This window comes from Lagopus muta, chromosome 4 (genome assembly GCF_023343835.1).
Source record: "Lagopus muta isolate bLagMut1 chromosome 4, bLagMut1 primary, whole genome shotgun sequence".
Lineage (NCBI taxonomy): Eukaryota > Metazoa > Chordata > Aves > Galliformes > Phasianidae > Lagopus > Lagopus muta.
Window position 1 is genome coordinate 18,054,509 of NC_064436.1, and position 24,793 is coordinate 18,079,301.

The following is a 24,793-nucleotide window of genomic DNA, read 5'->3' on the forward strand; positions in this document are numbered from 1 at the left end:
AAACACATGTTTAAGAAAAAACAACAACAACAAACAAAACCCTGACATTGCTATTTTCTGCTTCAGGTTGTGACTTGTACGCTTTCTGTGGGGCGCTCTTTGGAATAACCTCGATGATGACTCTGCTAGCTATTTCTGTTGACCGCTACTTGGTGATCACCAAGCCCCTGCGCTCCATCCAGTGGTCCTCCAAGAAGCGCACCATGCAGATCATTGCCGCTGTGTGGCTGTACTCGCTGGGGTGGAGCGTGGCCCCACTCCTTGGGTGGAGTATGTTGTCTGCTCGCTCTTTCTTCCAGCATTCTCAGTGCAGTCTACTTTTGCCTTGTTCAGGGTATGAAAAAATGACGATTAGGGAAATTTCTGAATGGATGCATGGCTACTGCCTGATGGTTTACGGTCATATAGTATTATCTGTGCCTACGACAGCGCAGTACCCTGGGTCGTTTGTTTTGCCCTGGGTTGTGTTCAAGGTGACTAAGTTGCAGATTGGGTGTTAGGTGCGTATGATAGTAAGCAATCAGGACCTCCTCTCCATGTGTGCACTTGCGTATAACGCAGCTGACACGTCTCTCAAAGGCTATCCATGCAGCATGGCATTTGTTTTAATCACTCTGTTGTTAGATTGGTAACTGTGCAAGTTTTGGTCATCTGTGCAAATAACATATTCCATGTATTTCATAGGTTCCTACGTGCCTGAGGGCTTGATGATATCCTGTACATGGGACTATGTAACCTACTCCCCTGCAAACAGAAGTTACACCATGATTTTATGCTGCTGTGTATTTTTTATTCCACTGATAATAATATTCCATTGCTATTTATTTATGTTCTTGGCCATAAGAAGTACTGGCAGGTAAGCAGTGTAAACGAAATTTGTGAAACTAGTTTTTCGTTGATTTAGAGCAATTTCTCAAAATCTTTATCTGCAGATAAATCTAAAATTAATCTCCATCGAAAGCAGAAATAAAGCATGTGGTCATTAACTGCTGTAACTAGAGAAATACTTCTGCCAACGTGAAAACTGGTAAGGATTGCTTGCATTTTGGAGTAGGAGACAAAGTAGTCTCATATTGTTGTAATCTGAGCCCAAAGTGTTTTAAATAATAATACTTCAAATAATTTGATAGTTCCGATTATTTCTTTCAGATTTGCAATATGAGGAATGGGATGCTTGTGTATTACAGAAAGATTCTCAGCTCTGAGAGGCAATAAATACTGTGTAATAATGGGACCATCATCTGCCTGTGAGCTGCTCTGTGAACATAACAGTCCTTGTATTTTTTGACAGCTTTATTTAAAGCAAGTATCCCACAAACCTCATTGTTCAAGCGAGTATCCCAAAAACCTCACGGTTCAAGCATGTTTGTTGTTTTGGGGTTTTTGTTTTCTTTTCCCCTCCGACAGTTTTAGTCCATATTTGTAGAGATGAAGCGAAAATTCAGCAGGGTACTAGATCTACAAAGACATTTCATTTTGTCCAGTTGTTTCCCTTAATGTGTTCATTGGATTTTTGCTCAAAGCTGTGCTTTTGCTTGCTCCATCTCTGAGAACAATGAAGGTCAGGGGATACGCAGTTCTTTACCCTCTGTACATCAGGGTAAAGATTTGGCAGTCCTGTTCTGTAGTCCCAATGGTCCTTCTGCTTCGATCCCACTGTCAGACCGAGCCTGAGCAAAATGTCTGGGAATATTGTACAGCATGAATTACCTTCTAAATTTGTAGCTATCAGAGGACAAAGGAAGAGCGAGAGCAGGAAAAATGAAGTCTGTTTTGTTATTGTACACCACTGAGAATGTTCTAAAGACATTGCACTTTGCTCCTTCGTTCTCTTACTTTGTATATCTGTATTTTTTTTCCCTTAATAGAGATGTCCAAAAGCTTGGGTCCTGCAGCCGCAAATCCTTCCTCTCTCAGTCCATGAAGAATGAATGGAAACTGGCAAAAATTGCATTTGTGGTCATCATTGTGTATGTCTTATCCTGGTCTCCATATGCTTGCGTCACTTTGATTGCCTGGGCAGGGTAAGTGAAAACATAATCCAAAGAGTACTTATACCAAAATATAAACATGATTAGTGTTGTCTTTTGGAAGAGTTTTAAATGATTGGTAATTAGTGGTGACTCTGTGCCCTTCACGGAATTGTAGAATCATATAGGTTGGAAAAGACCTTCCAAGATCTTCAAGTCCATCCATCAACATGTCCCACTGAGTCCCATCACTGCACCGTGTCTCTCAGAGCCATAAATTAGTTCCCCAGGGGTTGGTACTGGGGCCCTGTCCTGTTCAATATCTTTGTCGATGATCTGGATGAAGGCACTGAGTGCACTCCCAGTAAGTTTGGAGATGACACTAAGCTGGGGGGAAGCATCGATCTGCCTGGGGATAGGGAGGACCTACAGAGGGTTCTGGGCAAGCTGGATTGCTGGGCTGAGGCCAGGGGGATGAAGCTCAACAGGACCTAGAGGCGGGTCCTGTACTTTGGCCACAACAATGCCAGGCACCACTACAGGCTTGGGGCAGAGTGGCTGGCAGACCGTGTAGAAGAAACAGTCCCGGGGGGTGCTGGTCGACACTGATCTGAACAGGAGCCAGCAGTGTTCTTGGTCAGCCTCAAATCGATAATTGATTCTATTTGCATGTCTGTCATTCTTTCCAAATAAATGAAACCAAGTACGCACTGTCAAAACCAAGCCTTTCATCTGAGCAAAGAGCGTGTTCGAACAAATTTAACTTCTTAGCAGCGTTTCTTATCATGAGACCTCAAAACAAAAGCAGTTAAACAGAACAGGTTGCAGTGGTTTAATGCTAATGACATAGCTCTAGTGTAATGAGTTTTCCTTTTTTATAGCCGAGGAAACACTCTGACGCCGTATTCCAAATCTGTGCCAGCCGTTATTGCTAAAGCCTCTGCAATCTACAACCCCATCATATACGCAATAATTCACCCGAGATACAGGTACAGTAAGCATATAGGTATGTGTACAACTCCACAGGAGACAAAGTGTTTTTAAAAATGAATGGACAAGAACCGCTATTCAGCATGTCGCTAGGTTTTCCTGCACTTCCTTCAAAGCGTATGTTCTGCGAAAGGCAGCGATTAATCTCGGAAGGAAGGAATCCGTGGCGATAAAGGTAGGAATGCCACTAGGTGGCAGGGCGGGTCGTCTGTACGCTGCCTGAAACTGATCGCGGAGCTGTAGAACAGATAGTCTGTTGTTTTGAATGTCCGACAAATGAAGGTTTGTTTGTAAATCTTTTTACGAGGCTGGCGGAAATAAGTTCAGGTGCGTTTGTTTGAAAATACCTACTATCGTAACTGAGACATTTGCGTCCTCCGAGACAACAGAGTCTATCTTAGTTTTAGAAAGTAGTTTAATATTTGAGCTTAGAATAAGAGAATGACTAGTATTCAGTGTCCTGCAGAAACGTAGTGAGAAGAAATGCATGGATGGCTGTCATATTCTGAGCCTGGTATTATTGTTCTGACCAAAAAGATATTGCATTCAGTGATTCCTCACTTTAGTTTTACAAGTATGCGTTTTCAGAACAGATACTGTTCGGTGAAGTGCTTCAGTTAGTCTTTTTCCTGCCAGCGTTGACTTTTATCCATGTATGGCTGAGTTAAGAAAAAGGCTCGTGCCAGCACAGGTTTTCAGAGACTCTCTCAAAATCCCCCCTTTTTCTTCTCCTACTTCCTATCTTATATTTCAAGGCATATCAATAACAGAAGTGTTTACGCAGATACTGTGGAGATGTTTTATAGACTTGGGTGTCATTCAGTCAGAAAAAGGAGCGATGTTGCCTCCCTTGTGATGAATCAAGGGAGCAGCTTTAAAACAGAAAAGACTTTGCCAACAGCTCAGCTGGTAAAATGTTTTCCAGAACCAAGATTTTACAACATCTTGTCTTATGCCTCAGTGTAGAGCCGATACATTATACATTTCCCATTGAAATATGTCCTACGCATCTGTTATTTTCCCTACGCCTATCTTCTTAACTCGTTCAGGTATATTCTATATTAGCTTCATCTCCTGGTCTGATATGATGGATTAGGTGGCACTGTAGAGGTGTTGCACCAAACGCAGCACTCTGGCTAGCATCACCCTGCATGTCCTTGGAAGCAGTGAGAAATTCAGTCAGCTGGCACTGTGTAGGGAAAACTGTGGCTTCTCTGCTTCATGCAAGGTTGGGAGGGATGTAGCTGTATAACCTTTACTCTAGACATTGTTTACTGAATAAAGCAGGTTTTTGCTATTTGGAGCTTTGGTCATCCTTCTTCACTAGGCATGAGTAAAGCAGAATGGGGTGTTGACTTCTGACAGGAGTTTATGGGAGCTACCGTGGCACAGGCAGAGAACGAAGTCTGATACCCTCACAGTAAAGAATTTCAAAGGATTTCCTCTTTGCCCCTTGTTCTGTCTCTGGGCCTCCTCGATGGATAATCTCCCTTGACCTGCTGCTGGCCAGGCTCGTTTTAATGTATCCTAGGTTAGCATTGGTCTTTTTGGCCATAAGATCACACCTGGCCACCAGTACCCCTACGCTCTTCTACTCTTCTACTTTTTCACTTCTCATCTGCTTTAGCACACAGACTTTTGTCCAAGGCAGCTTGAAATTTTTCTGAGTTAATCTTTCAAATAAGTTGGAAGCGATGGTGTTTTCCAAGCTAGTTTCAGTTCTTACTACCCATGTGCGCAGCTCTTCCATGAGCGCTTTGATAGAAGGCCCTGAAACCAACTGCTGTTTTCCTTTTTGACTTTCAGTTGAGTCCTTTCCACTAACTGTACCGCGTTATTGCCATGTGTGATTAAGTGCCGTCATTGCATGATTTTCAAATCCATTCATCGGTGTATTGTTACATAGTTCGTCTTTCTCTTCACCCATTTTCCTTCAGGAAAACCATCCACAATGCTGTTCCCTGCCTGAGGTTCCTAATACGAGTATCAAAGAATGATCTCCTGAGGGGGTCCATAAATGAATCATCATTCAGGACCTCTCTCTCCAGCCACCAGTCTGTTTCAGGAAGGACCAAGAATGCTTGTGTTTCATCAGTTTCCACTGGAGAAGCTGTAAGTTTTTTCTTGTTTCCACCAAGCAAAGCGAGTATAGTATCTCTCCAACTCCCAGAATAAACTGCCATTAAAATTAAAGTATGGAAAAGAGGATTGTTCTAGCTAAATTGTTTTGGATATGTGAGGCAATTTTTCCCGGACTTTGGTGGGAATTCAAGCGTGACGAGTTTTGATCGGAACATACGTAGAAGCTGGCCTATCTGGGCAATTCAGATGCTTACTTGTAGCATGGACGTTTGAGCTCAGGGCTAATTAAAAAGAGCCATTGTCAGGCACCTCCAAGTCACCAACTAGTTGCCTTGTAATCAGGTGGCTCTGGGAGGAGGAGAGCAGGAAAATCATCTCCCAGCAAAGATTTCTCACCTATCCAACAGTGTCCTATTGTTTTGCAGGAAGTCCACTTTCTGTAGTAAACTTTTAGGTTTAGGTTTTTCTTCACCAGGAGGACTGAAAGCCTTCTGCACCTGGAACCAGCTGCAGTGTTCTGCAAACACTGTACCTTAAGTCTTGGTAAAGCTGGTGGACTGGCTGAGTATAGCTACCTACAGTGCGTGGGCATTTGGCAGGAAAAAGTCACGGGACAGAAAAACAGATAGGTAACATGGCATGCAAGTTACAGTTCAGGAGAAAAGGATCTCAGCGTGAGGCGTTTATCGCTTTTCTGACCAAACAGAATTAAATGGGAAGCAGTCTCGTGAGAGGCTCGTAACCTTCTACAAAGGTATAAATTCCCACGATGGGCTGAGCAGCAAGCTGCAGGCTCTTCTTCTGAGCCAAGCGGTAGCTTTCTGAGTGAGGAGGAAGAAGCTATTTATCTGCTGCACCCTGCAAACTGCTGCTGCTTCCAAGGGGCTGTCAGGCTGTCACTGAGAGTCAGACCAGGGTACCACATTTTAAAGAAATCGTAACAGTGTTGGATGATTTGCGGAAGACCGGCATTCTTGATTTGGAAATGAACCTAGGACCACCAGGAAACCAGCACGGATGGCATACTTCTCTTAACGTGACAATGTTCTGAGCATCTGTGGGTTTACACTTTCAGACCACTGATCACACATGTCCTGATCTGATTTTCTTTTTTGCTTTTGATCACTGCTTGGTTTGTGTGTGTTTGGTTGGGGCTAATGTTTAAAGAGATGGGATGGTGCAGATAAGAGTCTTCAGCTTTTGCTTAAAGATCTAAGACAAAACAGTTGCCGTTCGTTATAAGCAGGGCTGTTCTGTGCCGAGCTGGCAGTGCCAAAGGTAATCGTGCCTACGGTGACAACTCAGTGCAGCTATATGGTTTACAGCTGAAAGAGCAGCTGCTGAAATTCAAGCTAAGCTCAACAACCAACGCATGACAACGGAAAGGAGTGAAATTTTGGAATGCTCCAGTAATGTACTGACAGGCAGGAATGACACTATCAGTACCATAAAATCTGCAGCTGTTCCCACCGCTGCTTTGCTGTGTGCTGCGCATATGTCTTTGCAGAGAGACAATATATTTGAGGCAATGATATCTGTATGTATGAGCAAGATAACGCAGTGGAATTACGTGCTAGCTTCTTACTTGTGTGGAGACCGGCCTGTCTATCCCTATCTAAAAGGTGGTGTGGAAGATAGTAGACGGATCTCGTTTATAGTGACACCATCCAGAAGGCACCAGTAAGTTAGGTATGACGGATGGCCCAACCCTATGAATGGAACAGCCTTACTGCAAAATCGTTGTTCTGCTCCACTGCAGTTGTGGTTTTTGGAAAATTTATGCAGGGCCCGCTCAGGGCCCCTAACAAACACGAATGATATTTTGGAGAAGAACCAGGCCTGTGGAACTGGAGAAATCCTTGGTGTTTGGGCATCCAGCTGGGACATACACAAGTGGCAGTTTAGACGTGCGTGCATCCGTGGTTCTGGACCAGCTGAGGGTCACGCGGAATGCCATAAAGCATGTTAAGCACATTGACTGTAATTGTTTAGATAATGTGAACCCCTCCGTAGATACCAGCTAAGCAATTATAATCACAGTACAAGCAATGAGATAAAAGAAGGACGAATAAGTTACTGTTGAAATGATGAAAGATGATTTAATCTGTTTTCAAAGTTTGTATGTTTGTTTGTTTGTTTGTTTACTTCAGGAAAGAAGTCCAGGGTAAGCGAGAAAATAAAAAATCAAATCTCTCCTCACGAGAGTTTGGAGTATGAGACCTGTGTTAGAGTGACTGTTGTTGTCTCTAAGCGTACAGCGTAAGGCTTCTTCTTAAGTTTGAGAACTTAAAGTTTGAGAAAAGGTGTAAATTTCTGAAATCTGTCACTATTTTTTATTAGAATTGGAGCGACGTAGAGCTTGACCCGGTAGAGCCAGCTCATGCGAAACTGCAGCCTCGCCGAAGTCATTCCTTCTCAGCAAGCCTAAGACAGGAGAAGAGAGACCTGCTTCCAGAGACCTATAGCTGCAGTGAAGAAAACGAAGGAAAGGTAAGGAAAAAAAGTATTCTTTGGTAGGAAATTTCCATTGTAGTAGCTAAGCTTGCTGCAGCATGTCATCTGAGAAATAATAATTTATTCTCCATGACCATTTGTTTCATCTGCAGCTATATTTACAGAGATTCCGATGCCCTCTCCATCCTTGCTATTATATTTATTTTAACTAAAGAGAATGCTAGTAATGTTTTATTTTTTTTCACCAATACGTTGCCTGCTTTTGGAAAGCCAAGGGCAGCTTGCAGCTCTGAAGCCGCATTAAAGAGGATTCAGTAGGGTTGTGTAAGAACCTGAATTTTTGTCTCCCTGCATGTTCATCTGCCCCAGCTCTGGCTTCTCCTATCCTGACCCTCACGATCACATCGTGAAAGCGTTTTTCATGAAAATATAAGGCCTCCAAAACAGAGTTTGACATGATAGAAACCACCTTTTTTCGTTTTTCTATAGCATACATTGAAATGTTTTATTTTTGTTGAGGGGGAAGACGAGAAAGAAACTCCCATTTCTCCCTAAGGGTGGGAGAGTCTGGCAGATGCCACCCTTCCCTCACTGAAAGAGGAGATGGTGAGTACTCAGAGCATCTTCTGTGGATGCATTATACCACTTACCCAAACCTCTCAGGTCTGGGGCTATGCTGCGAGGAGCTCCCTCCCCATTCTCGGCGTAACTGCTAAGGATGGGCGCAGTAGGTCACCTGACAGCTTCTGGCACTGCTGTGCAACCAGTTTCAAGATGAATATTTGTAGGGAGGTACAACATCAAGCGTATGTCAGAGCTGTATTTTCAACAGGAAAGAATTAGGGCATGCAGTACACTGCCAACAACCGGTCACGGTGCCACCTGCTTTTTCACGGGGCAGCTCAGGCGTAGAGATCGGTGCGGCAGAGACAGCATAGTTTAAGCAGAACCTATTCCAGAAATTTCCAACCATCTGACGGCACGGTTCCTGCATGCATCTGTCCTGTCTTCCTTCCTGTGTCTCCTTGAGATCAAGTCCTGGGAAACCTCAGTCCTTCCCTGCGGTCATTGTGAGTAGCATCGATTGAGAACAGCAACGTAGGAAGTGCAGCAGGGATGGTGCCGTTGCAAAAGCACGGCATTTTTCATTCTCAGGGAGGAGTGATGGGAACTGTTACATTAAGCAAAGTCCTGATCCTATGAAAGGTATGTGCTTCTACTCTGCACAACTGACATCTTTGTGAAAACTTGTGCTACGCAGGCAGCAGGAGCAACCTCATTCTGCCGACCCTCTTCACTTCCTCTTCCTCTCTCTGTTCTGGTAAAAAATTTCCCACGGGTGAGACAGGCTGAGGTAAAGCTTTCAGGTCTTACTCCTTGCAAGTCAAGGGATAGGATGAAATACTGCAGCCTCAGCACATCTTTTATTCTCTGGGGATAATAATTACTGAAGAGACCAAACGCAAGTCTCACGGACCATCTACACCATGGCTGCTAATTACTCGTTTTTGGCAATATTGACCTAAACTGACATTAGGATGGAGTGTCCATTTTTTTGTTCTTGCCACAGGATAGCTTCTTGCTGTGAAAGGATTGTGCTAGGCCTCCGCTTCAGTTGTGGTGGCAAGCGACACAGACTCAGAAGTCCTGCATACCTCTCTTGCCCGGCATCGGCAGCCTAATTCTGTTGAAGTCAGAGAAAACAGGGAAAACAAGAGGTGTGTTTTATGAAAAGCATCTTAAACTTTTTCTTCAGTAAGACCATCTCATCAGCACCTAAGGAATTCATGTAACTCTAAACTCTTCATGGACTGAAGTCATTCTTTAATGCGCGTTTGCAGCTGAGTTACCAAAACAACAACAACAAAAGCACAAAGAAAGAAAAAACATCCCTCAAGCGTAAGTAAAACACTATTCGCTGTTCCAGGTCTGGGGCATAGAAAGCATAGAAACACGTGGGATCCTTTTCTGTCACAAAGTTACAAGCAGCCCCACGGCTAATTGCAATTAGAATGGTAGCAGACATCTCGTCAGCTGACGCTGGGAAACCTAACACGGCTGTGAGGAGGCCTTTTTGCAAGCATCGAAATGCAGGCATTTGTTGTAAGTATAAGGTAGATTGGAACACTTGGTTTCAAAGGAGAGTTGCCAAGCGTGCACTGTACACCCAACGTGCGTACCAAGGGAACTACGCAGCGTGAAATGAGAGCTGCCAGCTCTGACCTCCTGCAGGCGTGCCCTCCGGAAATGTCTGTGACAGAGGAAAGGTGGCTCACACGTGCTCAGAGAAGTCATCTCACAACAGGGCTAAAGGGAACGTACACATGTTGTTTGGTGGTCTTTTAAACACCGCCATGAACAAGCGCCTCAGCTGTGGAGAAAGCTGCGTGTCTGCAGGCACCACAATGACCACCACCAGCAGGGCAGCGCAGGGCAGCGAGGGATTGGCTGTCACTCAGAGGAACAAGCGCCAAGATCTGTTCTCTCTTCACTCCTTGCCACTCTGTAACCTGGCAGGAGTTGCAACCAAGCCCACGCTGGTCATCCCAATGCTCAACTAGCAAAGTCCTCTCTAGAGGAAAACTAGTGAATGTGCTGTCACACCCACTAAGCCACAAGCAGTTCAAAGCAACAGACCGGAGGGATTTTTAATTATTCTTTCATTCTTCCACAGTCTTGATTTGAAATAAAAGGCATTTCTTCTCTGTCAGGTTTACTGAAACCACTGTTTTTTAGCACATCGTTATTCTCTGCACTGGGGAAGGTACAGCAGGGAAAGAAATCATCATCGGCAGAGATTTGTGAAGGATTAGTGCCTGTAGAGTAGGGCATCGTGCAGCAGTATGTGTCGGTATTTAAACTCACACCCAGCTTGACAGAGAAACACACACTGAAAAGGCTGATCGTTCTTTTCCTTGCAAAACCACAAAAATTGAGTGAAAACAGATGCATCTTCTCTGTTTGTTTTTTGTTGTGTTTTTTTTCTCTGCACAACGAGATTGCAGCGCAATATGTTATGCAAAATGGCTGGCAATAACGGCAGTGTGCTGGCTAAAGAGAGGTAAAGGGGGACCGGGGTTTTCTTTTCTTGTCGGTCTTTGCCGGTGTTCGATCACATCTTCTTTTGCTTCATTTAACATTATGCTTTCCAAGCTGTAGATGGTAATGCATTGTGATTTACCTCCTTTCTAGTCAGTGATTCAACCATTTAGAAAATAGGATGAGCATCTGATGTAGTGAGTAGCGGCACTGAATATTCCAAGTACTGATTTGCAGTGACACTGATGCTTTTCCCTCTGCTCTAGGTTTCGCTGTCATCCAGCTGCCTGGAGAAGGTTCTGGGGCCGTCAGCCTTCCTCAGCTCCCCCGTAGCACTTGTGACCAGCTCCCTCCGAGCAGCCTCTCTGCCTGTCGGTTTGAACAGCAGCAGCATCAGCCGAGAAGCAGGCTCAGACACCTCGCAGATGGAAACTCAAGAAAGTCATAATAATGGAGGCTTGGACTCTATTGTTTGCAATACAGTCCCTCGAATCATTATCATTCCTACCTCAGAGACAAACCTATTTCAAGAGGAACCTGAAGAGGAAGAGACTGAATTATTCCACTTCCGTGACAAAAAGAACAATCTGCTGGATTTGGAAGGGCTTAGTTCATCTACAGAGTTCCTCGAAGCTGTTGAGAAATTTCTATCATAAGTTGATCGAAGGGAAACTTTCTGGCAGTTATTTTCTTGGCATCTTGTCTTCTTAGTTACACCAAATAACCGAACCCTTGTACGTTAGGTCATCAGGCTTTTTGTATGTTTATATGGTAGCCACTAGGCAGCTTTCGTATTTGTCTTTGTCTAGATTAGTTCAGGCACAGAAAAAAGCTTTCTTTCAGATCCAGCATTGGAGGATCTGGCAGCAGGATCAAGTGGGATTAGTGGAGTTGGCTGCCTGCTTCATGAGGCCCTGAACCTTGATCTGCAACCACGGATACCAGCAGGAGGAAAAACAACTGAACTGAAATAGGAGTAGCCGCTGAATTTTTGTGCTACCTGCATGTGGCAGCTGTCTTCTGGAGGTGTCAGTAAGCACTACGAGACCTCAGCTTTCCACCAGCCCCAGAGGTAATATGGCTAGAAGATCAAACTATCTTTTATTCAAATTTCTTATATGAACATAATTACGTGGACTGATCACGTAGCTGGGAGGAGATCGCTCACTTATAAACTTCAATGATAAAATTTTGGATTTTCCCTCAGCGGTAGCGTAATCACCTGAATGTCAAAATGCAAGGTGCTAGATGCCAAAACATACAATTTCACCTCTGGCAGCACTTAGAGCACGTTGAGATTTTCATTGCGGATTAAAATGTGTATGAACCCTAACGAATCTGTGATTAAGAGGATGAATACCCACAGCTGGCTTGATAATTTATTCACGAGAATAAAGCCTTAGCCGCTATGTGTTGCTTGTTTCTTCAGCAGAGATTCTTCTAAAACCTCACAGATGGATGTCTTCTGCAGGTCCCATTCCAAAAGCCTTCCTTGGGTAAGACATCACCCTGGAAGATAGCTTCAGAAAACTGTATCGTTTGTTACAAGACCTGCAGTTGCACTTTTAATGGTGGTTATTGTTTGTTTTGTGTTTTATGTATTTTGTGTAATTTTTATGTTACAGCTCAGACTGCAAGATCCTCCTCACATTTTATACCTAAATACATTCTTTCTGTAGTTATTCATTTTCCCTTATTAAAAGATGTTCTCCTCTCCCTCCTTTTTGGTTTCTGAACTTCAAATGTAGACAAATTGAGCTACACTGTTCTTTACAAAGCAGGATATTTTGGGAGAAAGCAGAAGTTCCTCGGGCACAGGTTTTCCTCCAGAACCAAGCATCAGGACAGAATCACCCGCAATCGGCTCACTGTTCTCAAGACAATTCCTACACTGAGGACCAGCTCAGCTAGCAGGTGGCACGGCACGGTGACCGGCGTGAGATTTGCCCACCTGCACTTTCTGAAGCCGGCCTGCTATCCGAGCGTGCGGTTTGAAACAGAGAGTAACCGAATGTTCATTAAAGACTCCGTTCCTGAAAAACAGGGGGGCTTCATCCTCGGTCGAATGTAGAGTTCTGCCATCTCTGATTATTTTCTGCTGCTTCTGTCCTCTCTGGTTTGTTATCATCTGTTTTTCCTATGTAACTACATAGCCAGTGACCTAACTTAATGTATTTAATATCTTCAGCGGTGACTCCCTTCTTAGTGAGCCAGATGCTAGAAGGCAAACATACTTGCTGGCCTTCCAAGTCTTACACCTGACTTTTGCTGTTGTCATTAACTCTAAATAACAGTAACCAAGGCATTTAGTGTTCCAAGATACAAAAACAGGCCTCTGAGAAGATTTTGCACTCTAGCGTTCATATAATTGTACTGGTAAGACTGTAAGGGGAACACTGCTGTGATTTCCAACGGGATGAATAATGTAAGCTCTAAAGTGACAGTGAACAAACTCCTCTGTAACCAGGGTTTTGCTTGGAGTGCCAGATGACATGCCAGCGATCTCTTGCACGTGTGCTGATGCCAACCGTGTGTTTCAGAAAACGAACGGGTTTGAGATGTGTGCATTTCACTTCTGTACCTCTAATGTCATGTACAATTTTTACTATTGCTTCTGCAGCTAGTCAATATTACTGTGTTCTTTAACTGCTGTAGACCAGAATGTCACATGAGACAGCAGTAGAGTGATAAAACTGAAAATTATATGCAATATCAGACATATTTCTTTCAGAAACGTCGCAGAATAAATCAATCTTCAAATAGCGAAAGCAACACCAAAGAATCTCGCGTGCTTCTCTGTTGCCACGTTAGACTAGATGGCACATAATAATGTTCAGTATTAACTGCTGCTTCTCGTTTCACAAAGGCGTGTGTTGGTTCACTGAAATGGAATAAAAAATTATTAGAAGTTGTATTAATCGTTTCTTTTTCTTATTTAATTATTAATGTCAGGAACAAGGAGGAGGAACAAACACGTTAGCTCATAGCTTTAGAAGCCCATTCCACGTTCCAGTGTGTAATAAGGTGCATCTTTAACTTCATTTAAACAAGCATCTCTTTTCAAGTCACTTACACTACTCACAACCAAGAACTTGTCTAATTACATCCTTAGCTTCACAGTTTGGGCATCTAAAATCAGAGCTCCCTGACTTGGGGAAATCTGAATTTGCTCAGTAGCTTTGGAAACGAGATGGCTTCAAATGCGGTGTCAGATATCTGGCAAATAAATTTTGGGGGGAAAAATTGACCATAATCAATACATTAGTACTCTGAGAGCAGCCTCTGACCTTTGCAGCAAATCTCGATGATGCTAAGCCAGCCATTGCTCGCTTCTGCTAATTCTTTGTGTAACAGTTATAGCATGTGCTCCAGTTTTCGTTTTTCACAAGTAACAGATAGTTCTGACTACGAACAGAAGCATTTTCTTTTACTATAAATCAGTGAACGATCATTTTTTTTTGTAGTGAAATAAACAGTTTGAGTAAGGAAAAAGATTACTTTTTTGAAACATAATGAGTCTTGCTGCTTCGAGTTGGCACGAACAGGATCTGAATTACTTGAATCAAGAAAGCTCATTCATTTCCCAAATATCCATCCTTTCAGAAGGCACTGCTGACCAAGCAAGCTCTTCCACTCTGCTGTCTGAAAAAGCCAATGCTCTAAGGTGACGTGTGCCACACAAAACCGGAAAACATGTGGGGTGCCATACCCTCAATGTTAGTCATATATTTTTTTTCATTTATACTTCTACCTAGTCTGTAAGCTTTTGGTATTTTTGTCCTTGAATAAATACACCAAAAAGCCGGTGGCGATCTGGAAAGCTGGGTGCACTTCATGCAGCATTTGGAGCGTGGGTTTCTTTCATACTTGAGAACAGACAAAAACAGTGGCTCAATTTAGCAAGTGCCATGCGAGGGGAGGTTGAACAAGACGGAAGCATCTGAGATGCAGCTGCTACATCCCGCGTCATCTCAGCACAAGTTTGCAATTATTTCTTGCTTTGCACCTCAATCACAGGCCCGATCCACACAATAATGTTCTGGCTGCACACCTGGAACGTACACGTGTTTAAGTGACACTAACTGACCATCATTTCCAAGAGCTGAGAGAGCAGAAGTAGCCGAGGGGCTAGGGAGAACAGTCGCATCATTTTACCTGCCGATTTTCAGCCTGAAACTACACGAGTTAGTTGGTGATCGGTATCAACGGGTCACATTGCTTAGCAGCTTAGAATAGGATAGAAAAGGACAGTCACAATACCATGCACTTCCACCTACCCCACGTGTTGTTTTACAGACACTTTGTGGCCTGCTGGCAGCACGCAACACCGGCAAACCAACTGAAACAGCCGCTTTTCCTGCCCGATCCATAAGTGGCATAGAGTCCCTTTATTCTCTGCAACAGCACCGCCGCAGCCAGGGGCAAGAGGGGGTGGCTGCAGCAGCTATGTCAGTTCTCAGTTCCTCTTCATTTGAATGACGTCCACCTAAAAATTGAGGCTGCAGTGCTCAAAATGCAAGGCTCACGGAAGAACGCTGAGCTGTGTGCATACGAGTAGGAAATGTTTGCAAAGGTGTTGTCACTTCTATAATGATAGCAGGAGACGATAAATCGTATCAGCAAATCCACGCATCGTTTTCTGTTTAATACAGATGTGTGCCTGTGTCTGTGACAAATTGTCTCCATTTTATCAGGGCTATTCTCCTGGTGTTTCTCTAAATATCATCATCAAAAATGTCATCCTTGATAGTCTGGGTTTATTCCGGCTAAGTAAGTTTTAAAAGAAGAAACTGAAATGGTTTTCTGCCAGTGACAAAGAATCCGAGTCCTACCTATAACACAGAGGCTGACATGCAGTTTTCAAAGACAAAATTCTGTTGAGGAGGTTTTATTGGATAAACAAATGCACGTATGAAAAACAATGAAATTAAAATTTCCACAGAGATGCTGACAAGCTGAGATGATGAGGACAATTTATGGGTATTAAAAATGGGTTATTGAAAACACTGGGAATATCACGAGTTGAAAGGGACCCCACAAGGATCATCGAGTTCACCTCCCAGCTCTGCGCCCCGTATCCTTCATCCTTAACCCCGCACCCTCATCCCAACTCTGCCACCACATCCCTCACGGCAAAGTGACAAAGCATAAACATCTAGGCTTGCAGATGTATGGAGACATCATTGTTTGGATGAGCTAAAACTCAAAGGTTCTGCAGATGCTGTCAGTATCCCAGGCTGGCCCTAACGAGGCCCACCTGTGCTAACGAAGCAATGACTCCCAGGTGCCGCGGGGCCGGGCTGCCAGGGCACAGCTGCACCTTGTTTGGAGCTGTGGGCAGGGCCTGCCTGAAAGCCTCTTAAACCCCACTGGAGACAACTGGGAGCCATAGGGGGTGCTTTTGTGGCTCTCTGTGTGCTGCAAGAGGCTGCTGTGCTCTTCCTCTGCCTTTTTTTGGAGGGGGGGAAAGGAGGATCCTGGCTTGAAACTACAGCTGGGTTCTCCTTTCTTTCTGGGAGTCATCGTGGTACTCTTGTCTGGTTTCTACTTCTTTTTGGTTTGGGGGGTTGGCGCAGGATTGCTGCTTCATTTCTTGAGGCAAAGCACCAGCCTGAGGTTTGTGGGCACTGCAGTTCCTGCTACTCGCCTCGATGGAGAGGCGATCAGGATGAGGCTGTGTCCCCCAGCCCTGGTCCTGCTGTAGATAAGAAGGGTTGCAAGATGCTGTTCTTGCGGGTTCTTGTTCAGGTTGATTGTGTGGTTTTAATATCGAGATTTTTACTTCAAGCTTCTGTTTTGTTTTTCTTCCCTGTTGCAGGGTGAGAATGCAGTCGGGGCTCTTGCAGCAAGGATCGATGGAAGCTCGTGAGCAGCTCCGACACCAGAGAAACTACGCAGTCTGTGAGTGTCGGGGGTCAGGGGCATGTGCTCTCTCCTCCAGCGGGAGGGCTGGCGCCAGAGAATGACATACACTGGGATTTTCCGAGCCTCCGGCGAAGGCTGCCGGGATCCCACCCCGCTCGTCCGGGGCCAACGCGGGACAACTGTCGGGTTCCCCCTGCTGTTCAGCTTCAGCATGGCGCTGCTGTTCAGCTCCCACTGCGGTTTTTTTTTGGGGGTGGATCAGCACAGGGCTGCTGCTCAGCTCCCTGAGGCCAAACACAGTTTCAGGGTGCCCGGAGTCACTCCAGGGGTGCGATGCGGGTGCCCCAGCCCCGTCTGCTGGCAGCAGCTTCATCCTGAATCATTCCTCCTTCACTTTGTTTTCTTTATTTTTCCCACCGTATTCTTCACAGGAAGAAGACATCCATCCTGCTGCAAGCCTAGATGCCCGAGGGGACATCCTTGCCTGGATGCTCCCTGCTTGGCCCTAACGAGGCCCATCAGTGCTATTGAAGAAATGACCTCCAGGTGCTGTGAGGCTGGGATGGTCTGGGCGCAGCCGTACTCAGTCGGAGCCCGGGGCAGGACCCGGCCAAAGCTTTTTAGCCTCTGCCGGTTTCTCCCGGAGCTCCCTGTCGCTAGCAAGAAGCTGCCAGGCAGTTACCCTGCTTTTCCAAGGCTTGCACAGGGACGGTGCTGCCAGGCCCTGACCTTGCTATCTATCTATCTATCTATTTATTTATTTATTTATAGCCAGCATGAGTTTGTCACAATATTATGGTTCTGCTTTTCCTTTTTTCTTTTTTTTTTTTTTTTTTTTTTTTCCCCTTCCCTCCAGCTAGTGCACGTGGCTGCTTATGTGCTCACATCCTGCCTGCTTTGGAGGTAATGCAGGGCCACTGGTGGGCTCCCTTTGCTTTTATTGAAGTCTCCACGGTGCTTCTGCTCTGCTCCCACTTTCCTCCTTGGGAGGAAGGCTGTGGGGGGGGGTGGTTAGTGGGTGCTTTCAGGCTACTTCCTACTCTGAGCGACGAAGGTGACTGGGAAGGGGCAGCGCTGCTTGGTCCAGCTCTCAGTCTGCTGGGAACGAGAAGCCGTACAAGGGCTGCTTACAAACGAGTTCGTTTGTTTTTTTTCTCCTGTTATCTTCTCCTCCTGCCGGGGTGGGCTGCAGCAGGACCTCTAGAAGCAAGGATCAGCCCCGGAGAGGGCGCGAGACGGTGGCCGATTCTCGCTGCGAGTAGTCTCCTTTACAAAGAGAAGGCAGGCGCCCAGGAACTGGAGCCACCCGGCCTCAGGGCTGCCGGCGCCGCCCTCCTTCGGGACGCCGTTCGCGGCGGTTGTCTTTCCGCAGGTTTGGGGCCAGCGGGAGGATGCCGGTGGCGTTAAAGCGCAGAGGGACCCGGAGAGCGAGGCGAGCGCGGAGCGCCCTCGGGATGGAGTCGTAAGCCGGGCGTCGGAAGACGGACTCGGCTCTTGCGGTCGGGGGCGCGCAGGTGGGCTGTGCGGCGTCGCGCTTCCTTCGCAGCCCCGATAGCGCGCTCCTCGTGGAGGCACGGGGTTGACGAATCGGGAAGCACGGCGAGCACAGTCGTGGGAGTTCAGGGTCCGGGTGCCAGATCGCTGCGTCTTCTCCGGTGGCCTCTCGGGGGCCCTGTATCCCTGAGCCGTCTCTGTGATTTGCAGGTTGCGGTGCAGTCGACGACGTCGAGGAAGGCCACCAGCCCTGCCCTCGCGGAACTCGTTGAAGAGCCGCGAGGCACGGGACCGAGCAGGGAGCGACCGGCGGCCGCCCTGAAGGAGAGGTAGCTGTGAGACTATCGTGACCTTTCCTGGGTCCCCGTCGAGCCCTGCGAACTTGTTTTTGTTTTGTTACAGTCGCGGCTGAAACCGCCGTTCCCGCGCTCGGTGCGCGTCCTGACTCGCAAGCAACTGGCGAGTCAGTCGTTTGTTTTGTAGCGGGTTTGCTCGGCGCTCCTTAAACGCACGAAGGGGCTGTTCGAGGCGGATACCGGCGAGCAATACATCCCCCACAGGAAGGCGAGCTACCTTTCGGTCGGCTAGCTAGGCAGCTTGCTCTTCCTGGGACGGGTTTGTTAGTACAGTTATTTCTAGACCGAGATGTCCCGAACTCGTCTCGGTTAGGTTTTTTGGGGTGGAGAATATCTTAGAGCAGCTCGCTGGAGTTGCGGCGTCTCTTACCGATTCGCGTTTGTTTTCTTTCAGCCCAAGTACGGTAACGGGCGTCCCGCCACATCAGCGTCGCAGCGCCTCCGGTTGGACGAGGCTGTCAAGTAAGTGCTACGGTTTTTGTCTATTTTTCCAGTGTTTTTCTTAAGCGAAGCAATGTTAAATGAAAGCTGTTTGTTTTGAAGCGGTGGAGGAAGGAGCGCCTTGTTTTAGTAAGGTGTTGTAAGTTAGCGGCATAGCGAAAGATGGCTTGTATTGGCGCATCAGCATTGCGGTAGTCGTTTTGTTCACTGTAGGTGGAGAGATTGTATCGGTATCTTGCTATTGGTTTGTGGCGGCTTTTTTTTTTTTTTTTTTTGCTGTCTCGCTTGTTGGAGAGATTGTATTTTGCAGTCATCTTAGTTTTGGTTTTTGGTTTTTTTTTTCTGTGTTTGCTGTTGAGCTTGTGGTCATCTTGGTTTTTTTTTTGGGGGGGTGTGCTTTGCGGTAGCTGTGTCTTGGCATCTTGGTTTTTTTTTTTGGCTGTCTGTTTGCTGGAGAGATTGTATTTTGTGGGTTTTTGGGGGGCTGTGATAGTTGTGTCTTTTTTGGCTGTCTTGTTCTGTTGAGGTATTGTGGTGATCTTAGTTTTGGTGGTTTTGGTAGTTGTCTTGCATCTTGGTTTTTTTTGGCTGTCTTGTTTTCTGTTGAGATTGTGTTTTGTAGTTATCTTGGTTTCTGGTTCTTTTTTTTGTCTTGTGGTGATCTTAGTTTTGGTAGTTGTCTTGCATTTTGGTTTTTTTGGCTGTCTTGTTTTCTATTCATTGTATTTTGTAGTTGGTTTCTGGTTTTTTTTGTCTTGTGGCATTCTTAGTTTTGGTGGTTTTGGGCTGTGCTTTAGTGGTAGTTGTCTTGCCTCTTGTTTTTTTTTGGCTGTCTTGTTTTCTGTTGAGATTGTGTTTTGTAGTTGTCTCGGTTTCTGGTTCTCTTTTGTCTTGTGATCATCTTAGTTTTGCTGTTTTTGGTAGTTGTCTTGCATCTTTTTTTTTTTTGCTGTCTTGTTTTGTTAAGATTGTATTTTGTAGTTGCTTTCTGGTTCTCTTTTTTGTCTTGTGGTGATCTTAGTTTTGGTAGTTCTCTTGCATTTTGGTTTTTTTGGCTGTGTTGTTTTCTGTTGAGGTTGTGTTTTCTAGTTATCTTGGTTGCCCTGTGGTCATTCTAGTTTTGGCTGTGGTTTGTGGTGGGGTAACTGACTGTTTGGGGGGGGGGGGGTGTTTTTCGATTTTTTTGTTTGCTAGACCGCGAAATTTGCGCTATCTCTAAAGAGATATTTTTTTTTTTTTTTGGAGGGGGGGTGGGTTTCGTCATGTGGCGGCCCGCCCCCCCCGCGCCGCTCTCCCTCCTTCCCCCGGCCGCCCCCCCGGGGCGGGCCACCCCTCCTTCCCCCTCCTCCCCCCCCCTCCTTCCCCCGCCCCCCCGGAGCTACCCTCCCTCCTTCCTCCCTCCTCCCTGGCCTCTGGGGGCCTCCCTGCCCCCCGGGGCCGCCCTCCCTCCTCCCCCCTTCTTGCCCCTTCTTCTCCCTGCCCCTCGGGGCCTCCCTCCTGCCTCCCCCCCTCCCTCACCCCCCTGGCCTCTGGGGGCCCCCCTGATGGGAGCGGGGATACCTGAGTGCTGGTGGTGGCTCCTGGATGGTGGTGGCTGCTTCTGGGAGGAACTGAAAGTAGTGCTTTAAAGTTAGTTGAAGTTTGCTCTATGGCTTTACGTATTGGAAACCCAATGCTCGAAGCCCTGATAAGTCTGACTAATGCATTAAAACAAAATAAAAATGCTTGCAAAACACTTGGCCTTCTTAGAAGGGTTCTGTGAAAATTAAAAAATTTCACAGAAAGTTGAAAATTGAAAATTGATCTGCAGGTGTCTTTGAGCAAGCACAAGAACGCCTCTGAAAGCAGAGTAAGTGCGGTTCCTCTGCTGTAATTATTGTATGTAAGTTAGTTTTTATGGGATTACCGGTAAACTTCCCGCTATTTCTGAATGTAAGACTATTATTGCTTAGCTTAGAATTACAGTTGAAGAAAAATTGATTTACTAGAAAACTAACTAAAAGTATCTCTAACTAAAAGTATCTTACCTGACTGTAAGATGTGTCTTAACGTGGGCTGGTAAAGAGAAGGAAATGGCCTTTCGCCCTCTGCAAGTAAACTTCTTTTTAAATTCGTGCCTGCGGGCGATTAAAAAAAAAAAAGGCAAGTAGCTGAGTTAATGCTCCGGTTCTTTTCTTTACTGCGTTCCCCAGAAGACTGTTTGCTGTTCTCTTATTGTTTCTGCTCGAGGGGAGCGAGTCCTATGCCTCTAGGACGGGAAATACCCCAGACCCAGCCTGCGGTTTGGAAGCGGCTCGCTGCTGCTGCTCTGCCGGTTCTAGGTAAGCGCTCTTTGCTTTGCTGGAGGTTTGAGCGGCGGCCTCTTCTGCAATCATATGTAAATGCGGCTTTTGCACGAGAGCTGCCGCTTCGGCCGCCCTATGCTCGCTTTACTGTAGCAATGGCGTACAAAAAGCAATGCTCCCTCTTCCATTCTGACCTGCGTAAGAACCACTACTCTGGTTCAGTCACCTTGGACACTTCATGCTACTGTGTTCTAATTTTGCCAGTGCCCCTCAGTCTCTCGAAATGGCCTGTAGCACATAAAGCCATAACAGTTGCGCTGCCAGAGGGTGAAGCTGCCATTTAAAAGGAACTTGATGCTAAGCTGGGGGAACCTCAAGAAGCTCGGTAAAGGAAAAAGCAGAGCCCAGTACAGCATGTGTTATTTTCTCACCTCCCCCTGTGCTGTCCAGTTGCGGGACAGGGAGAAAGCAATGGGGTTACCTGGGGAGACTGGAATTTCAACAGACTAAAGCCCTGAGCAACTTCATCAGCTGCTGAAGAGGTATCTGATGTCAAGGCTGACGGATCAGATAACTTCAGGATTCCTTTTCTGGGAAAAGAAAGTGCTATGACTGTCATCTCAGCGGCTTCTTTCACTGTGTTACGTGAAAGAGGGCTGGTGCTGCTCAGCACTTAAGTAGATAATTGCATGAGTAGAGGTTTTCTCCCTGTTACATCCCCTTAGAAACAAAGGTAGGTGATAAATTTGTGCTACAGCAGACAGTTCCTGTCTACTCCTTTAATTACTTTCTGATTTCCTAAAGCTACAACAGCAGATAGAGCCTTCCTTCTATGCTTAGTGCTGCAGGTCTTTCTTTCTCAACTCTATTTGTAATTGCTACTTACACAGCCTACTACAGAAAACAGTTGTATTGTGAAGTACTTGAACCTGTTGGGTTTCTGATTGGTCTTCCCCCTAAAACCAGAGTTACTCTAGTTGTGTAGCTGTCACAGCTTGCTATCTTTCCACAGAACTCAACTCCTGAAGCACAAGCCCTTGGGAAGCAGGGAATAGAAACAGTGATGGCATGAAACTGCGCTGCTCGGCAGATGGAGTGAATGCAAGAAGTTATTTCAGTCACAACAATTTTCAATGATTGCTGTCCTTTTTTTTTTTTTTTTGTGAATGACAAAAACTACTGTATGCATTAAACTGTTTCTCTGTGTCTTGGGCTGGAGAATGCAGATGACAGAGTGTTAAAGGGGATAGCTGTGAGGGTCCCTGTTAAATGTGGGGGAAGGGGGTGAGATGACCTCTGTGGGTCCCCTTTCAATTGTAACAATTCCATAGTTCTGTGACAAGTCAGGCAATGTTTAAGAAAACAGGGATGCATGCTTACTGTTTAGCATAACAGCAATAATGATGATGTAAGTTGAATGAATTTATTTTTAACATATGGGGAATACTTTTAGTAGTAAGAATGTTATATTCTACTGTTGAACTCTAGCTGCTGTGATGTTTGCTGTGTAAAATCCACGTTACAAAAGGAAATAAATACTGAATTTCTGTTGAGAAAATTTCTTGCGTTTAATGGACTTGTTCAAAAATGCAGACTATTATGTTTTCTCCTGTTTCCATGATCATTAAAAGTTCTAATATTATGCTTATGCCATATTAAACCTTATACGACTGTGGTAGTGTGTCTGACAGAGCTGTTTTTCTGGGGCCAGTAGTTCTACTTTTTTCAATTTACCAGTAAGGCTGAAGAACTCAACTTGGATTAAACTAGGCTAATAGGATACACTAGGCTTGCAGAGTATTGTATTGAGTGCAAGGAGTGTTTTAATTTCTGTCCCTGTATTTCCACATTACTGGGATTTAACACTACTTTTCATCATGGTTTCTCTATGTGCTTTTTTTCCTCTGTGTGTTCAGGTGTGCCCACTACCGCTAGGGTAAATGTTAATAGATTCAGACATTTTCTTGAACTTCTGCTGCCACATTTCTCTGCAATCACATTACTGAATTTTATATACGATTCACTTTCAAAATAGCCAGCTGCCATTTCTAAAGAGTTTCCTTGCCAATACGTTACTTAGGAACGTGTTCTTAACTGTTATGCCTACGACGTACCTGTGTTTAATTAATCATAATTGCTACATTAGTAACTGTTTCCTTGCAACAAAATATGAGACTCTCCTTCCTTACATCCAAGTACAAACACTCCACAATCTCGAGAGAAGGCATCTTTGAGTTCTGATGCTGCTTCGTGCCACCTGATGCAACCATTACAGACCACAGAAACCCAAAACCTTTTTCCGTCATTTTAGTTGCAAACAACTGAAGATTTTCCAAAGTAAACCTCCTGTCTTTAAAGAAAAAGTTTAAGGTACTGCGACAGTTCTGTGCAGTCCTTTCTCTAAATGTGTTTTCTGAACAGCCATTGTGCTGAACACGCCTTTGCTGTGATGGTAACTAAGTCAGAGTCAGTTTAATCACCTGGTAGATTCACCAACTTCCACAGTCAATATTCCCTATTTTTAAGAGTTGCTTCTAGGACCACTAACACACCCTTCTGCAAATACCGTGAGGCATACCAGCTGTGGTTTAACCCCACTGGTGACTAAGCACTCTATCCCCCACCTTCCCAGAGGAATGGGGGAGAGAACTGCAAAAAAACAAGAAAGTAAAGTAGAACTCATGGTGTAATGCTATTACAGGATGGAAAGTTCTGCAACAATAGCAGAGTGACAAAGTTTTTGGCTGAAGCAAATGAGGATGAGCCCTGATGAAGCAGCCACAGATGCAGAAATAAAGGGAAAGATCTGCTTACCTTCAAACGGCCTCAGGTAGGCAGGGATCTCCAGCAAGAGATGCCCTTGCCTCCACTGCCAAACCTTAAATGAGGTCTGGGAAGGGGTGGATCCTGGCTCCACCCCTTCTGCTTACTCAGAAACATTGCATGCACCTGAGCTCCCCTGGCTTGGCCCTGTCTTCCCAACAGGTGCTCAATCACTGCCTCAGGCCCTGACTTAGCATTTCCACCACACATGGGTAGAGATAAAACTTTGTACTGAGATGATAGAGAAAAGATTAATAGGTATGAGTATATATACACGCATGTATACATACCAACATAGATAGCAAGTAATGTGCAAGCAATTGCCACTGCCACTACCGCTACCACTACCACCCAAGTGATGCTCAGATAGCTCCCCGATGAATGAAAGAGAGCAAAATGAACTCATAACTCATGAACTTTAAAATTCTTTCGATGTGACGTCACATGCTATGGAATACCTTTTGGCTACTTTAAGTCAGCTACCCCATTCACTCCCAGCTCCGTGGATGCTTTGCTGAGACTGGTATTGGCTCTGAACAACACTGGACAGCTGCAACTAAAAACATCAGCATGTTATCAACATTGTTCTTCTTCTAGAACCAAAACGTGGCCTCATACTGGACACCTGAAAAAAAGAAACTCCTTCCTAGCTGCAACAAAGACAATACCTTCTGATTATTTAGAATTAAAACCAATTAGCTCTATAGGCAAGAAAGTTTTTATCTCAAAAATTCTTAATGGCAAAAATTGTTCCACATGTACTGTAAAAAGGAAAACACAAAACCACAGGAAAAAAAAAATATTGTACTTACTGTAAAAAAAATAAAAATAGAAAAAAAAAAAACAAAAAAAAAAACAAAAAAAAACCCACAGAAAGTTATTAGGTTTTCCAGATTGTATGTTCTGCAATTTATGGAAAAAACTAACTGGGATAAAACAAAAACCATTGCTACTGAACAAAGACAAAAAGTTTCCATTCCATTTTGAAAATCTC

The 24,793-nt window shown here is 45.1% G+C and overlaps 2 protein-coding genes across 7 annotated transcripts in view; both read left to right on the top strand.

Moving 5' to 3' along the window:
• Nucleotides 1–13,407, top strand: part of LOC125692577 (melanopsin-like) — a 27,958-nt gene extending 14,551 nt beyond the window's left edge. For 5 of the 6 annotated variants that reach the window (XM_048943261.1, XM_048943260.1, XM_048943259.1 and 2 more), the window contains 7 exons: nucleotides 67–270; nucleotides 685–856; nucleotides 1,869–2,024; nucleotides 2,852–2,959; nucleotides 4,898–5,072; nucleotides 7,383–7,532; nucleotides 10,802–13,407. In XM_048943261.1, coding sequence (XP_048799218.1) covers nucleotides 67–270; nucleotides 685–856; nucleotides 1,869–2,024; nucleotides 2,852–2,959; nucleotides 4,898–5,072; nucleotides 7,383–7,532; nucleotides 10,802–11,191 — 1,355 coding nt within the window. In that variant the 3' untranslated portion in view covers nucleotides 11,192–13,407. Of the gene's footprint in view, nucleotides 1–66; nucleotides 271–684; nucleotides 857–1,868; nucleotides 2,025–2,851; nucleotides 2,960–4,897; nucleotides 5,073–7,382; nucleotides 7,533–8,015; nucleotides 8,103–10,801 lie in introns of all 6 variants that reach the window. The other variant, XR_007376746.1, reaches the window with a different exon arrangement.
• Nucleotides 12,547–21,346, top strand: LOC125691963 (uncharacterized). Its single transcript, XM_048941984.1, has 6 exons — nucleotides 12,547–12,602; nucleotides 16,354–16,449; nucleotides 17,810–18,223; nucleotides 18,645–18,712; nucleotides 20,884–21,012; nucleotides 21,241–21,346. The coding sequence occupies exons 1-6, from the start codon at nucleotides 12,547–12,549 to the stop codon at nucleotides 21,318–21,320; spliced, it is 843 nt and encodes a 280-aa protein (XP_048797941.1). The 3' UTR covers nucleotides 21,321–21,346.
• The last annotated feature ends 3,447 nt before the right edge of the window (nucleotides 21,347–24,793 follow it).